A 16,814-nucleotide genomic window follows, 5' to 3' on the forward strand; every position below is an offset into this window, starting at 1 on the left:
AAGAAATTGGGCTTAATCTGTCACTGTTAAAAATCCAAAGACACTTTTTCATTACATAAATTTTTATTATTCTGAAAATGAAACATATTTGGAAAGACTCCCCTCAGCTTCTCTGGGTGTCTGGGCTCAGTGGCCACTGGGTCAGGGTAAGAATTGTGTTCAGGGTCTGGCATGCTGCCCTCTGCTGCATGCTGTGTCAGGAGTTGGTTGGCAAATGAAGAAGTCTCAGACTCTTTCGACACAGTGTCCTTGGGTCAGAATGTTGATTTGTAGTCTAATTACTCTCTTATCAGGATGATATGAGAATTTCTCTTCCATCTAAAGCTTCAAGATTTCTGATGAGGCTTGTGAATGAGTTTTATTATAGGCATCCTAGTTGGCATGAAAAAGTGTCCCTTTCCCAGCTTCCCACGGGGTGTGAGCTCTACAACAATAGGGTTTTCATGGTATTCTTACTGTTGCTTGATAGGAAAACACATCTTAGCTGAGACAGATATTCCTTGGTCTTCTTTAGAAGACCTAGGTTCGGTAGATGGGGCAGAGCCAAGGGACCTCTGTAACCTGTACCTAGGTGATTCTCTGATCAATCAAACTTGAGAAACACCTGTCTAGAAAGTAAAAAAAAAGACCACTGAGCCCCAGAAGGCCCCTTCATGCTGATGTATTTATCTGGCTAGAGGTATCTAAGGTTGGCATGGTACACATACCTAAAAATGACCAGAGGAAAGGGTAGAAAGAGGAACCCCAGGCTGGTTTCATCCTCTGAATAAGAAATATTGACTGAAAAGCACTGGGAGCTAGGGATAGAAGTCTAAAAGCCTGGCTGAAGTTCCCACCCCCACCCCCATCCATGGCCAAGGTTGTGCAAGCAGGGCCTGGAGTCTCTGGCTTTTTGGCCTCTGCTCTCGTTCTTCAGTGTCTTCAGGGATCGGGATCGCTGCCCACCAGACTCAGCAGGGCATTCTTGTAGTCACCGCTGGTGTCATCCTGAAGGCAGAAGTCACAGGAGAATTAAAAGGGGGATGTTCGTGACATTGATCTGGCTCCTCAAGAGCACCCACTATTTATTATTACTAGAAGTTGTTCTCCTTGGGTGGGACGGTGGGACCCAGCCCTTCAGGTGTTCCTACACCACAGGCTCCCTACTTTTCTTCGTTCCTTGCTTTTCATTTCAGACTACTCCTTTGTATCTCTTTTTTTTTTTTCTTACTAATTCCATGGGACATGGTTGTGAAAAAATGAATCACAGAAACAGTATGCTCTTAAATACAAAAAAGTGTGTGGGTGGCTTTCTTACCCCATCAATTGCCCTGGGGCTCTTTCTCAGGTTTCACTCAGTTAACCATTCACTCACTCAACAGTGATCTATTATTTTTTCAACACCTGCTATTGCAGTTCAGAGAGGCAAGTGTTACGTTTTGAATCTGAAATATCCACCAAAAGTTTGTGTTGAAGGCTTGGTCTCCAATCCAGCCATGTTCAGAGGCAGATGTTTTAGAAAATGATTGGATGATGAGGGCTCTGATCTCATCAGTGGATTAGTCCATTGATAGATTAATAATTTGGTGACATTATTAGGAGTTAGTGGAAACTGTAGTAGGTGGGGGCTTATTGGAGGAAGTAGGTCACTGGGGGTACCCTGAAGGGTACTTCTTGTCCCTGGCCCCATTCTCTTTCTCTCTCTGCTTCCAAGCTCCATGAGGGAAGCAGGTTTGCTCCACCACATCCCCTCTTCCCTGAGGCTCTGTCTCAACCACAGGCTCACAGAAATAGAGTCAGTGAACCATGGACTACAACCCCTAAAATCATGAGTTGAAATAAATCTTCCTTCCTGTAGGTTGTTATTCTCAGGTATTTGGTCACAGCAATTAAAAGCTGACAAGTTCACCAAGATTGAAAGCAGGGTGCTATAACAGGAGGCTGTGCCATGGGATGGAGAGATCTCAGACATGAACCTTGGCTGTGTCATCATCCACTGACCATCCCTTAACCTCTGTGAGACATTCTCTCCTCTATAAAATGCCATTGATGTTGGCAGGCACCTTGCTGAGATGTAGTAAGGAGTGAGTGGTAGGAAGGAGTTGAGCCTGCCTGCTCAGCAACCAGCTCATGTAAGGATCAGAGTCCCTTTCGCTATAAGAGAGACCCCACCGATTCAATGACTCCATTTCTTAGCCACTTGTTGGTCTCAATAGGACTGGCTAGTCAAGGATCTGCATGTAGAGCCAGGGGAACAGGCAAGGCAAACCATCCAGTTCCCCTTTTCTGTGGTTGAAGGCACTGGGACCAAGAGAGGGTGATGGACTCCTCCAAGGTCGTGGGGTAGGTAGCGGGTAGGACTGGAGCTAATTCTGCTTTGCTCTGAAGCAGCTTAAATCTCATAGGAATTATCTAGTCCTTGATAGTTTAGGAAAGTTTACTAAGAATCTTATTGATTTTTAACTACATTTTCTAAAGAAAATGTTTGGTGAGTGCAATCACAACGCCATCTGAATTTTTCTTAAGGGACAACATTAGAAAACAAAAGTCAAAATCTATTGCTGGATAAAACAGCTGCACTTTTGTCTCAAATCATTAGTTTGCTAAGTTTTCATATCTACCATGGGGTCTACATCCTAGGTTGAAGTGATCATTTTACCTAACAGAGTTTTTGTTATTTGGAAATGAACTGTGTCTCTATCTAAATAGAATGCTGAGAAGGAACAGAGATCTTTCCAGTGGCATAAGTAGCCATGTGTGGTTGAGAGAATTCATGACAATCTGCTTGAACTGCCGGTGGGTGACATAGTAGCAGCCCAGGCTGGTTTGAGCTTAGCCCTTCTGTCTCCTGACAAGGTTGCCTGGGAAGTCTAAAACAAAACAAAACAAAGAATAATTCCAGTCCTTCCCTACCCGCTGCCTGCATGCTTCTCCATTCTGAAACATCTTAAAGCAGAAGTGTTTTATTTAAACATACATTCATCTCAGCAGGGATAGATTCCAAGGTCTTCCTCTCACCATGGGTACAAAAATCTACAGATGCTAAAGTCTCTTATATAAAATGGTGCAGTATTTGCATATAACCTGCACTCATCCTTTCAAATACTCATGTAATCATCTCTGGATTACTTATAGTATCTAATATAAGTACAATGTCAATAGTTGTTTCACTGTATGATTTAGGGAATAATGGCAAGAAAAAAATGTCTGAACATATTCAATGCAGATGCAATTTTTTTTTCAAATATTTTTGATTCTCTGTGATTGAATCCACAGATACAGAACCTGGGATGTGGAATCCAAAGAGACCTAGGACAAATTGTACTGTTATCTAGGTATTTGCCAGAAAATATAGTAGCAACCAACCTTTGTAGAAGAGCTAGTGACTTCACTTAGCAGCCAATGAAAACTTGGACACATGTGTGATGATTTGACTTATGTTAATGAAATTGCCAGGGTCTCAATTTGCATTGATTGCCAGATGAGCTATTTTTCTCAAATTTATAGCTGTGGAACAATCACTCTAGATTTGAAGACTCTAGAACTTTCACTAATCAAAATCTGGTTAAGCAATCCTCTGAAGCCTGTCCAATTTATTTCCCTGAAACCTTTCTGCCAGGACTACTTAAATCTAGACTGAGTAGGGCTCCCTTTCCAATGTCTATGTCACAAACTGGAGTTAAAATTGGAAACTCATGACTTACCATGATCATGCTGCTGAGGGTCTTGCCATACATTTTCTTGAATTGACTCTTGATAAGATTTAAATCAATTTCACTCCTGGAAACAATGTTCCTTATCAGGGTCCCATCGAGTGTCCCTGCTCCCTGGATGAGACAGCAGCAGTCAACCATCATTTCTCATCTTTCCTGTCCACCTCAATAGTCATGGACAAAGCTCAATCTCTTTTCACTCACTGCTCAGGCCTCTTTCCTTTTTAGAAGCCAAATTGCATTGGGTGTTTAGTTTGCCACATTAGATTCTAGACACAAAAAATCATAGCTCCAGAAAGAATACTTCTTCCTAGAGAAGCAGCACTTCAAAATTGACTTATCTGGCCATTTCATAAACAGGATTTTCCCACGCTTTCATACCTGACCAGTCTCATTTCAGAGGAAGCTACCTGGGAATCCCATGCCTTTTCTAATTTCTGGGGCTTCATATTTCTGGCATGGCTCTTACTTCAGGTGGTGTCAACAACCATATATCAGAGAAGGAGGGTACTGACATTATTCTTGGAGAATTAAGTTAACTCTCTACCCATTAGGTTCCAGACACCAGAAAATGTTTTGGGTGGCTTGGGCATCTGTTTTTGTGACTAGGGTAGCCTTCTGGACAAAAGGCAAGTTATCACAGGTAGATGTGTGCTATGTGTGGCAATTTTCCTATGAATCTGACCATGAAAAAGGTGCTTTCATTCCTGGAATTCTTGCCTGTGACCTCTAGTAGCAAATCTGTTTTCATAGAGACCCTGTGATACAATGAAAACAAAGGGACCAGCTTGAGTTCAAGTCACAGTTCTGCCACTTAGCAACTGGGTGATCTTGAATGGGAGCTTCAGTTGTACAAATCTCTAGGATGGCAATTATGACACGGGTCTCCCAGAATGATAAATGTTCAGTACCTTGGACACCCAAGCATGTACCTGTTAAAATTTCCCTGTAGGAGATGTGACTTCCCTTCTCTAGACTCAGTTTTCCCTGACAACTAAAATCTTTCTGATGTGCAAAAAATGAGAATAAAAGAAACCCCAGTGGTGAAGACAGTGGTGGCTCTGAGCTCCCTGGTGGTCCAGTTGGTGCCACATATGACTGATTGTAAGGGAGTCAGTAGACCCAATGGTTACCTTCATGGCATAGTGGAGTCTCTCTGCAAAGTAGCTGTGCAGGTTTCGGGTGCATTTCACTGTCAAACAGAAAAGCTCTGTTAGCATCTCAAAGTTGTAGGCAGTACTACACACACCTTCATTTTAATTATGCTTTGCCTCAGGTCTTAAAGGTTAGCCTTGCAAGTCTTGCACATTTCTTTGTGCCCTACCTAATTTAATATCCTCTGACAGGGAATAGTGGAAGTGTGCAGAGCCCCACTGTGGTGGACACTTCCTGTTCATTTCTCCTTAAAGACTGACTCACTTTCATGTCACAGATGACTCAGGCATGTCAAGCAACAAAGTCACACTGCATCATTGAGGCAGGGATTAAATACGTGCCTAAATCCCTCAAAGCTTTGTGCCAGGGGGTGAGTCTGGGAAGGGCAATTGGGGCACTAGGCATAGCTCCAAAGGCCCAGAGCAGACAGGCAAAAGGGGGAATGAAATCCATGTGGCATCCACAGAGCTAGATAAGCCAAAGGACACATTAGACCCAGACTGTCCCTGGGCTCTCACCCAGACATGGCACCATCAAGAATCTAGCTACTCAGCTCTACAGAGGCATCATAGCATGGTGGCCAGGACCCCTGCATTTTTAATTCCCATGTGATGAGTGGGGCTCAGCCCAGTAAGACTAAGGCACCAGGGGCACCTGGTTGAGAGAGCATACCCCTTCCTTGCAGCCAGGAATGCTGAAGAAGTGTGGGCTTTGAGGAATGTAGGCACATGTTTAAACCCTACCTGACTATATTGCTAACATCCCTGACTCATCTGGGATGTGAAAGTGAGTGAGGCTTTTAGGAGAAATGAATGGGCTATGTTGGAGCATGTAGGTACACCCACTACCCCAATCTCAGCAACACTGTCAGCCCTTAAGTCCTTTATCACCAGGTTCATAGCTGGCTGGGGAGTCTCAGTAAACATTTACCAGAGAGACAGGGATGAGGAAGGAGCACTCTGGCTGCTGGGAGGCAACCTAGTGTGGAGATGAGTGCCCTAGCCCAGGAGCACTGACCTCAGCTCCATTGTGTGAGGTGCAGAGGAGAGGGCCCTCTGCCTTGGCCACAGCTCTCTACTCTGCAATGACTTTCTATTGTGATCTCAGCTCTGGATCTTAAAATGGGCTCTGGAATGGGTCCTGCTAAGTGGACCTGACTTCCTGCTGTGGAGAAGGTTCTCAACACTACCAACCCTTTGTTGGCAAATCACACGCCATCATTTCTGCAACTGGCAACTAAGACAGGGGCCTGGGCCCCTGGCTCAGGTCCAGAAGGGTAGATTTGTTCAAGGCCTCACAACCAGAATCAGAATTATCCCTGTGCATGTGTGTGTACACACACAAACACAAGCACAATCTCTCAAACACACTGTCACACAACTGCACACACTCATGCATATACTCACATTCTTGCATATACATGCACACATCCACACACACACACACACACATTATCTTTCAAACACATCCCCACAGACATGCACATACTCATGCACACGTTCTCACCCACAACTTAAGCACATCCACACACATTTACATTTACACCCACATAATCACACTCTTGCTTACATACGTATGTACACCCTCATATGGCACTGGATGTCATATAGACAGCACTGAGAATATTCCTTGGCAGGACACACTGAGACTCTTGGGGTGGGACAATCCCAGGGTACAGGCTAAGAGCATGAGGGATGTGGAGAGGACTCATGAAGGTGAATATGGGGTCCTATTTATTGTTTTGCCTCCCTGGGCCCTTTGCCCTTTGCCCTTTGGTGTTGTCTCACAGCTGAGCCTATGGACCTATGTGCATCTGAGCACTGTGCCCCAGTTCTTACCCACAGTGAGCATGGCCTCCTCCAATGAGCCATGGGTCTCGCTCTTGATGCTGTCCTCAATGCTCTTGTTGGCAATTTTCTCATACTCTTCAAAAACTATGGAGAGAGGGCTCCATTTAAGGAACTCACAGATTATAGACTATACATCAAAGAGCCCACCCTCATCTCCCTCTGGGTTGCCAGGGAATCCAAGGCTCTGTTGCTCTCCCCGCAACTTGACAAAGCTGTACATTGGATGTGAACCACAGAAGGAGAGGCCCTGAAGCCAGGGCCAGGGCAGCTCCTATGCCTGGCGTTGCCTCCCTCTACCCCCATACCTCTCATCAGGTGAGTGGCACTGCGTGTGCACAAGATGGTGATGAATTTCATCTCATCAGTCCCATGAATCTTCTCTCCTGCTTCATACAGATCCTAGCATTTGGAAACCCAGAACAAGCCCGCAAAGAAGAAAACAGAGTTAAGGGACAGAATCCCAGAGCCCCAGAGCTGGGGCTGATGGTCAGACCCTGTTCACTTGGCAAGGCCACTATCTTTGCATGACTGTTTTTTTTTGAAAGGGAGTTCACTATACTGTCCTTCTTTTATCCCAATAGCTCTGGCTTAAAATCTTTCTTCCACACTAGGACTGAAGATACTTTAGGAAATGCAAACCCTTCCCCTGCCACTGGGCAGCACTGAGCACTGAATGCCCCACTGGTAGGCAGACACAGGGAGACAAGGATTATGAGCTTGTCCTGGTAGGACAGAGCTTCAGCCCACAGCCAGTAATACAAGTTACTCTTCTTTCTTCTGTCTCCTCAGAATCTCTACTTTCCTCCTCAGACACCAGAGGGCAGAAGTGAGCTGGGCAGGTCCCAAGCTATGACAAATAATGCTCCATGGGAAAAGGTGCCAGGTGTGGTACTCAAGTAAGCTCTCCAAGTCCAGATGGTAGGGGACAGACAGCCTCACCTGAGCATCTTGAAGAGCCAGTCCTGGGTCCACAAAGCCACTCACATCATCCCTGCTCCCCTAGGAACACAGAGGAGAGCTCTGTAAGGCAGGATGGCAACCAGTACAGCTGGATCTGAAGGGACAATGGGGCTTAAAGGACAGGAAGGACTCTGCAGCTTTTTGGCCATGGACATTCAGAAAGCCAATTATTCTCTCCAAACCCTGGATTTCTCATTTGTATAATAGGAAAAAAATCACTGCCTTGTAGGGTTGGGCATTCAGAGAGCTAGGCAAAGAGCCTGGCATGGAACCTATATGAAGGATCTGATTATGACAGGGTGCTCACCTCTCATTTTCAAGGTGCCTTCACCTGGATGAGTCAGGAGAGGCACAGGGGTTCTGTAGTCAGGCCACTCCACCATGCAGAGATGCATCAAATGTACACAAGCATCTAGGTTGTCCCATGGCCTTGCCCAGACCCCAGTGGCTCTACTTGAAGGCTGCTCCCTGGGGTGAGCTGTGGGGATCCCTAAGCCATGGGGACCCAAGAACCTGCTGATACCTGCAGGAGGCACACCAGGATCCGTTCCAGGTAGCCGCTCGTGTCTCCTTGGATGTCTTCCTCTAGACTGGATCCATAGTCTGCAGGGAAATATGACAAGAAGGCATGAACCCAGGGCCCACTCAGGGCCTGATTTCCTCCTTCCAGCCCTGTTTCCCACACCTCTCCCCATTAAAATCTTCTGGGAAGAATGAGTTCTTGGCATAGAACCTGAATATAATGTCCAAGTGGCAGAGTCACCTGTGTGTTCAGAGCTGGAAGTAACATAAATGCCCAACCAAGCTTAAATCACAGAGATGAACAAGGTGAAATAGCCAGGCCAGGACCTGCTGATACAGCTCCACTTCATCACCAAGTTTGACAAAGCAAAACTTTCAGACAAACTGGCTCCACAACATGGAGGCCTGTCTGGTCTCTGCTTTCCTTGTACCCCATAGACTACACAGGATAGGTGACCAATAGTCCACACCCCATTACAATGAGGCAAGCAGATTATCTTCCACTGTTCCCTGGGTCAGCCTGTGCACAGCCAGGAAAGAACCACCACATCTATTGTTGAAGCAGATTGTGGTAACAGTGCTCAAGGGGCAGTTTGGTGAGGCTGATGCTTCTCCCCGCATGAGCCCTTAAGATCAGATCTCAACCATGTAGGTGCTTAGCTACACCTACATGTGGAAAGCACCCCAAAAGTCCTTTGCACCATGTTCCAGTGCACCGTCAACCCTCATTACCTGCCCAGCCACCAAAACTTGTGTCATTTCCATGTGAGCACCACCCACCCCAACCCATCTTTGCAGGTGTCTTACCCTCCTCATATGCTTTCATTATCTCCTGCAGCTGGTGTTTGGTCCGAGAGGCCAGGATCTCAATGATGACTCCTTCTTTGGTTCCTAGGCCCTGGGAACAGAAACATTTGTGTGCTGGAATATTCTACCCATGGCCTCCAGCTGTCCATACCAGTTTTTCTCCAGCTGCCTGAGCTTCAGGAAGCACCAGCTACCACTCTCTTAACTTTAATGGGGCTTCTTTTGGAGGCTGTTACTAGGGGAAACCTCACATTTGTACTCAGTGATGGATACTGGGGCAAGCTGTCCCAACTCTCCCTCCTTAACTGGGTGGTCTCATATAGGTGGCCCCACCTGCTGAACCTAAGCATCTTTACCTATAAACAGGGAAGATAAACTTCCCCCATTCTGAAGGAAAGATTTGAGATCATCAGTGTAAAATGCCTGACACAGATATATAAAGAACTTGAAAACCTTAACACCAAAAAAAAAAAAAAAAAACAACCCAATCAATAAATGGGCTAAGGAGTTCAACAGACACTTTTTAGAAGAAGATAAATATTTGATCAACAAATATATAAAAAAATGTTCAGCATTTCTAATAATGAGAGAAATGCAAATCAAAACTACTAAGATTTCATCTCATGTCAGTCAGAATGGCAATCATCAAGAATACAGACAACAATAAATGTTGGCGCAAATGTGGGGAAAGAGACACTCATATATTGCTAGTAGGACTGCAAATTGGTGCAGCCAATATGGAAAGCAGTATGGAGATTCCTTAGAAAACTGGGAGTGGAACCACCATTTGACCCAGCTATCTCACTCCTTGGTCTATACCCAAAGGACTTAAAATCAGCATACTATAGTAACACAGCCACATCAGTGTTTATAGCAGCTCAATTCACAATAGCTAAACAATGGAACCAACCTAGATACCCTTCAATAGATGAATGAGTAAAGAAACTGTGGTATAAATACATAATGGAATATTACCCAGCATTAAAAGAGAATAAAATTATGGCATTTGCAGGTAAATGGATGGAGTTGGGGAATATCATGCTAAGCAAAAAACCAAAGCCCAAATGTTCTCTCTGATAAGTGGATGGTGATCCAAAACAGGGAGTGGGGAGACATGGGAAAAATAAAAGAACTTTGATTGAACAAAGGGGAGGGATGGTGGGTAGGGTGCATGGGGGTAGGAAAGATGGTGGAATGTGATAGGTACATTACCCTAGGTACATATAAGACTCCACATAGGGTGCGATGCTACATTGTATACAACCAGAGAAATGAAAAGTTGTTTTGAAATTGTATACAATGAATCCAAATGCATTTTGCTGTCATATATATTTAATTAAATTTTTTAAAAAAGTGCCTGGCACAAACCATGCAGTGAGCATCCTGTCAGTGGAAAAGATCATTGTCACTGGGGCTCTTACGCCTCCTAATCTGCCAAAATAAAATGTGTAGTGAGGCATTTAAAGTGAACCCCAGGAACTGTTTGTGGGACTGCAAAACTTGCTTTCTAATTCCACTCCAGGTCTGATCCCATTTTGAGAAGTACTGTGTTGGGCACCATCATAGCCAGTCAATCCCTATGCTGGGCAGCTGTCTGACCAGCAAACTCACTGGGCTCAGCTCAACGAGGTGGTCATTCCACATGGTGGCTCAGAGAAATTACCTGCATGGCATCATGCAGCTCCTTGGCCTCGTATCTGTACGGTGGATACATGAGGGCCACGATGAGTCTCTCGAACTTGCCACTCAGTTCTGACTTCAAGGTTTCAGTGAGATCCTAAAGAAGACACAAAGAAAGGAGATTATATCTGTCCTCTGGGCCTGGGGGAGTACAGGCAACAGGGTGGCATCTGGGCCCAGGGGCTAGGCCTGGATTCTCTTGTGGGCTCTGCCATGTGTTGGCTGGGGTCTCTTGGGTCAGTTTGTTAGCCTGTCTAAGCATCAGCATCCTGACCTGTTGAAAAGAGATAATGGAATCCTGCTTCATACCATTGCTTATGGTGTGATGGAGAGATAGGTGAGTTTACTCAGCACTAAGCCTAGTGATGATCACATCATAAACTCAGAATAGAACAAAACAGCCATTGCTTACCAGACTGCAAGCTCTGAGGGTGGAAGCGTACTGCTTTTATCACCATTAAATGGCTGTTACTTGGCTCACAGGCATGAAAGAAAGAAGAAAGGGTCTTATCTGACATGTGTTTCTTTCTAAGGGTACATGTCTCTACAAGGAACTACAAGGCCACATCCAGCTAATCGGCATAGGAACAACAGAAAGACCAAGGGCTTTGTGAGACCTGAATTCAAATCACAACCCTGTTGCTTACAGATACTAGAACCCTGAGTATTATTAGTCTCTCTGAATGTTAGTTTCTCCAAAGGTTGAATGCAAAGAATAATGCACAGCTCTGAAGATTTAAGGGAAAGGAATTATAGAACTGCATGCTGATTTCTCCAAGGGAATAATTGGCCTTTATTACTGATCTTCCTGGGTTAGATCACCAACTTTTTGGGCCAATGGAGACTTGTAGGCCACTGTGGCTATGAATGCATTTATTCTTGTTGGAGTACACTCCAATTGTCTAGTTCCATCCTAGTGGCAGAAGAGGTAGAATCCTCCTGCAGTACCTAGGTGGCCAAAAGTATGGGGATAGTGCATGTAGTTCCAATGTAAGAAGAAGGAGCCTGTGCCAGAAGGGAGTTAGGCCTGCACTGTTGGTCATGACAGAGTGGTCACCTCAGGGAGCAATACCTGGAGTCAGGAAACAACTCCAAGCAACATGAGCAACTGTGAGAAATGCATTGGAGGGAAGGTGGGAGAAGAAATGGACTATAGAAGACCAACACCAGATTGAGGCTGGACAGCTATAAAAACTTTTCCAGATAAAATAGATGTCCATTCAAACTTGAACTTCATATGGATAAAGAATAATTATTTAATATAAGACTGTCCTGTGTGTCCATATTTCCAGTAAGCTGGCTCTAAAAAAGGGACTCATTCAGAATGGAGCCACTTCCCAGGCTGCAGCCCCCAGCCCTCCCCTTACCTTGCCAAACTGAGCCTTGAAGGACTTGGAGATCTGCTGCCGCTGGGCATTGCTTCTCTTGGTGAGCACATCGATGATGGCCTGCTCGTTGGTCCCTGTAGGTACACAGCATGAAAACCCCTACTACCTCCTGGGGACCAAGAGAGTGCTGGGGTCAGGGGAAAACAACTGCTTGGTGGCTGAGCTGTGGGGACATACCTCCTGGGTAGTGCCAAATGCTCTGATGATTTTCATGGAGTAAAGATAAGTGGAAAAGCCCCCTCTTCATTCTCCACCTTCCACCCACACAGAGAATGTAGCTTAGGCCCAGCCTTACAGGGATAGAATCTGAGGACCAGATGGCTCTGGACCTCCTCCCTGGGCCTTAGGAGCTTGGTTAAGTGTGATCTCCATCCCTTCCCCACTCCTCATATTGGTCCTAGTGGGAGAAGGTCACAACTGAGTATCCAGACCACTGGATCTAAGACCCCCTACAGCAAGCAGCTCATGGACCTTGTGCCACTGGACAAGCAGGCTTCCCTCTCAGAGCCTCTGATTTCTCATCTGGGAAGTGGGGTTACAGTAAAGAAGTTGGCAGAAAGCAGAGGATGTTATGTGAGAAAGCTTCAGGGCCTTGGTTGAGAATGCTAGTTCTTAATGCCCCAGGTCACCAGGCAGAGCCATGTAAGGAGTGAATCCTTTCTGGCATGAGACCAGGGCTTATCCTCTGACTGGGCCATCCAAATGGGCCTTTCCCACTCACAGCCATGATGAGAGTGGCATTGGAACAATGCTGGAGATAAGGAGGAAGCCAACTCCATGGCCAGCCATCCCAGTATGCTCCTGCAGTACCCAGGTGGCCAGAGGCAAGGGGGCACACAGATCCAATGGGGAGCAACTACAGAACACACATGATTGATACCCCTGGGTTCAGCTCCACTCCACTGAACTCCCATCCACTGACCACATCAGGCCCAGTGTCAACATCATCTCATTCAAAATTATAAGCCATACAGATTTCTTTGGGCCATTTTATAAGTGAGAAAACTCAGACTGCACCAGAGCACACAGCAAATGGCCTCCCCTTTCCCCCATTATTCAGGGAGAAACATCTGTCCTCTTCTTCTTTGGTCTTGGTAGGTGGGTTGATGCTGACCACTACTGGGGAAGCCTGCATCTTTGTGATTCTTTGCAGTCAGTCACTCTCAGAGTATCATGAGGAACCCTATCTCCCTAGTTGTCCCCTGGCATCAGCTTTCCAGGGCTGGGAGTGCAGAAGCAAAGACCCAGAGAGGCCCAGCCTTCCAGTGGCAAGGCCGTGGATGCCCACTCACCAATTCCCTTCATGGCTTTGTAGAGGATCTCCGCATCTGGGTCTGGGTTGAAATGGGAGCTGCCCTTCACCGTGACACCCTCCTGTTCCATCTGCAAGAGTGCCAAGACTGCTTAGAGGCAGGCAGATCTAGGGAGGGCAGTGCAGACTCCTGGCCCCCACAGTAGCCTGCCCTGGTATGGTGAGCACTTTTCCTGGACACTGTGAACAGCTTGGACCTTGCAGGTTAGCAGCTGAGCCCTCTAGCTCCTTGTTCAACAGGCTGGAGCAACAAAGACCAGAGATTTCAGGGAGAAGCCACAAAACTTCTCCCATTCCCATCTGTACCACTTAAGGACAGGCAGCAAGCCCTGCCATCCTCAGCTCCCTCCACCCCATCCCCAGGCAGCAGAATGAAAAATGAGTGCATAAGGTTTTCTGAAGGGCCCTGAGTATAGTTCAGCAGTAGAGTGCTTGCCAAGCTTGTATGAAGCCTTGGGTTCAATCCCCAGTAACACACACACACACACACACACACACACATTTCTGATAATCCCCGAATCCCTGGTACTGCAAAAAAAAAAAAAAAAAAAAAAAAAAAAAAAAAAAAAAAAAGAGAGAGAGAGAGAGAGAGAGAGAGAGAAAGCCTTCTGAAGCTGAATAGCTGCCCTGATAGTACAGACATGGCTGGGTGGCTGGGGAGCTGGGCATGGTTTTGTGGTTCCAATGGCTTGAGCTCAGCCTGCACTTTCCTGATGAATGGGAACTTGACAGGAATTTAGAGGGCTAGGGGCCCTGCTGAGCACTGTGACAGCTCAGAATATTTGCAAGTCCCCAGTATTCGTGAGGATCAGAGAATTTGGTTTAGAAAGTACTACAGGGTGAGTGAGGATTGTGAAATAGATAACCAAAGTACCTGGGCCCTAGGCTTGAAAACCTCTAATCCAGGGCTTGACTGAGGGCTCTTTAGATATGTGCCTTGCATAATTCCTCAGATACTTACGAGATGGAGAACCGCTCTTAAGTAGGTGTTTTCTGGGAGGAATGCTAAAGAGTGAGGGATATTGGAGATAGGCATTGAATCTGAAGGACCTTAAGAGATTCTTCAAATGGAAAGGAGTTCAGTCAGTTTCATCTTCCACTTACCTGACAACCTATCTCTTTCATCATCCCCCATCTGACCACATTCCTCCATTCTCTAATCAGTCACCCAAATACTATATCTATCTACTTTTCCTTCTTTCCATACCTTACTGCTCCACTCTTCCATCCATTCATCCAACTTAATTCTTCTCGCTTTCTTTCCTTCCCTTTTCTTCCTCCTTCCCTCCCTCCATTGGTCCTTCTATCCACCCTTTTATACAAACCCTGGGTTAGATCCTGAAAACACAGTGTAGATTTCCACCCGCAGTATATCTGTAAGGTTATTTCTTTTGAGTAAAGGATGATTTTTTCTTGAATATCAAATGGTGATGAAAAATCTCTCTTGTTTATTAACATCATATTTTACAACAGAAATTGTTGACCTTTAATTTGGGTGGAAATTCCATCTGGAAGACCACTGTGGTCCCAGATGTGGCTCAACTATGCACATACATACATTGTGTCCCTGGCTTGTGGAGCTGCATTCTGTTGTTAGGAGTTTGTAACTAGAGAGTTCCTGTTTCAGGTGATTTGGATTTCATGCTTAGATCACTGTCTTCCCCAGCAGTCACATTTAGTAGGTGTTAATGTCCCTCTCTGTTTATAGGAGAGAAAACTAGGCTCAGTTACTCAGATAATGAGCAGAGGGACTGGGACTTTACCCATGGCCTGACTCAGAAGCAGAGCTCTGTTTACTTCTCTCACTCTATTCATGACTCAACCTTTCCCAGACACTGGGTTTTCTTGGGACACTTCACTAAAGGAGGCCTCACCCACAGGAATGCAGGTCGTCTGGGACCTTGGGGGACACTGAACATTCTGTTTCCAGTTCTGCCTGCGGCCCCCAAGTTGGCATCCAAGAGTTTATGACTTAGTAAGCTATGTGACCCAATCACCAGGGAAATAGGGTTGGGCAGCATTATTTGTTATTAACTCCCCACCTCTGGTTTTGCCACATTGAGAGCTGAGCCTTGCTTCCCACAATATAGTTTTAGAAAAACAGGCGCAATGTTCTGGGACTCAGAGACTGCACATCACCTGGAATGGAGCTCTGGAGTTCAGCCCCTCTACAGATTTGCTTCAAGCTCCTGCTAGGATCACCCAGGAGGAAGCGAGTCTACATGGGTACCTTTCCACAAGGTGACTCATAGCCTATGGCTACCTCTGTTTCACACTGTTTGAAGGGCCCAAGAGGGCTGCCACACTTTTCCTTACCCCATCTTGAAGATTTCCACTGAAACTGGCACACAGAAATGTCTTTCCAAGAAAGGGACAAATCAATCTTAACCCCCTAAGTCAGACATCACACCAAAAAACAAGGGCCACACCCTAAAAATGGAGCCTGGAGAAGAGCCTCACATGGCAGGTAGTGGGATCCAGGTCCATTTCCAACCCACCCAGGGCCCTCAGTTCACTCAAAGCTACATCCCTCCAAAGCCAAGCTCTCCACTTTTCCATACCTTTTACATACTAATCCCTCCCCAAGAAAAGTCTGCTGGATTCCTCCCAGGGCAGACTCAAGTGCACATCCTGCTCAGGTTCACACAGGAAGTTCAGCATGGAACCCCCACCACAGCAGGGGTTCTTTCTCTGAACTCTGCCCACCTCTACTTCCCTGTTGCATTTCAAGGTGTCTTTATCTGTCCATCTCCCCCACTCTGTTCCTGTCCCTGTGGTAGCTCCTTTAGAGTTGGGCAGTGTATTCTCAGCTTCCTCCCCAGGGCTTGACGCAGCAGGTGACCAAGTGTAGTCTGAGCTGACATCAGCATCAGAGATTCTGCCTTTATGTTGTCTCCGACCCCCAAGTGGCCAACACCCCAAACCATGCAGGAAGCCACTTGCCCTACTCAACCCCACTTACCCAAGCTTTCCACCAGGCCATCTTGGTCCCCTTTCTCAGGGAGAGATGAGACACTGTTTAGGCTGCACTCAGACTGGACACGTCTGTCTTCCGCTACACACTGCCCCTCAGGCAGCTCTGATGATGGGTGTGGTGGTGTAAGGAGGCTCCGCCCAGCTCCACCCCTGCCCTCCTCTTCTCCCCTCTGTGCTCTGCTTGGCTCTGGGCCCTCCCTGTGGCTCCCAGGCCCCACCCAGGCACTGCCCAGGCTTGCCCTAGAGAATCACGCTATTCATTGTAGACTGGAAATCCTGAACCAGCCTTTGAAAGTCCACTTGGCAAACACAGCTGTAGCTTTCTCCAGGTTTTGCTAAACCTAGATCTTATTAAAATGCATACACACACACACACACACACACACACACACACACCCCACCACCACCACCTTGAGTCTCTTCCATTTACTGGACAGTTTCAATTTATCCATAGAGTAATGGGGGGCTCAGC

General features: G+C 46.2%; 1 protein-coding gene across 1 annotated transcript; it reads right to left on the reverse strand.

Moving 5' to 3' along the window:
• Window positions 1–345: 345 nt before the first annotated feature.
• LOC308633844 (annexin A8) lies at window positions 346–16,439 on the reverse strand. The gene is made up of 12 exons (XM_081267019.1): window positions 16,329–16,439; window positions 13,347–13,437; window positions 12,034–12,128; window positions 10,650–10,763; window positions 8,987–9,077; window positions 8,181–8,260; window positions 7,637–7,696; window positions 7,003–7,096; window positions 6,686–6,781; window positions 4,826–4,884; window positions 3,684–3,806; window positions 346–987 (listed from the first exon to the last, which is right to left on the reverse strand). The coding sequence occupies exons 1-12, from the start codon at window positions 16,347–16,349 to the stop codon at window positions 922–924; spliced, it is 990 nt and encodes a 329-aa protein (XP_081123145.1). The 5' UTR covers window positions 16,350–16,439; the 3' UTR covers window positions 346–921.
• Window positions 16,440–16,814: the final 375 nt, after the last annotated feature.

This window comes from Spermophilus citellus (genome assembly GCF_964194105.1).
Source record: "Spermophilus citellus genome assembly, chromosome: 15".
NCBI classification, from domain to species: Eukaryota; Metazoa; Chordata; class Mammalia; order Rodentia; family Sciuridae; genus Spermophilus; species Spermophilus citellus.

Excerpts from the sequence above, each read along its gene's own strand:
- LOC308633844 (XM_081267019.1), bottom strand. The coding sequence starts at position 16,349 with ATGGCCTGGTGGAAAGCTTGG. Across the intron at positions 7,697-8,180 it reads TCCTGGTGTGCCTCCTGCAG|GGGAGCAGGGATGATGTGAG; the intron begins GTATCAGCAGGT and ends CTGTGTTCCTAG. Across the intron at positions 4,885-6,685 it reads GGAGGCCATGCTCACTGTGG|TGAAATGCACCCGAAACCTG; the intron begins GTAAGAACTGGG and ends TCTGTTTGACAG.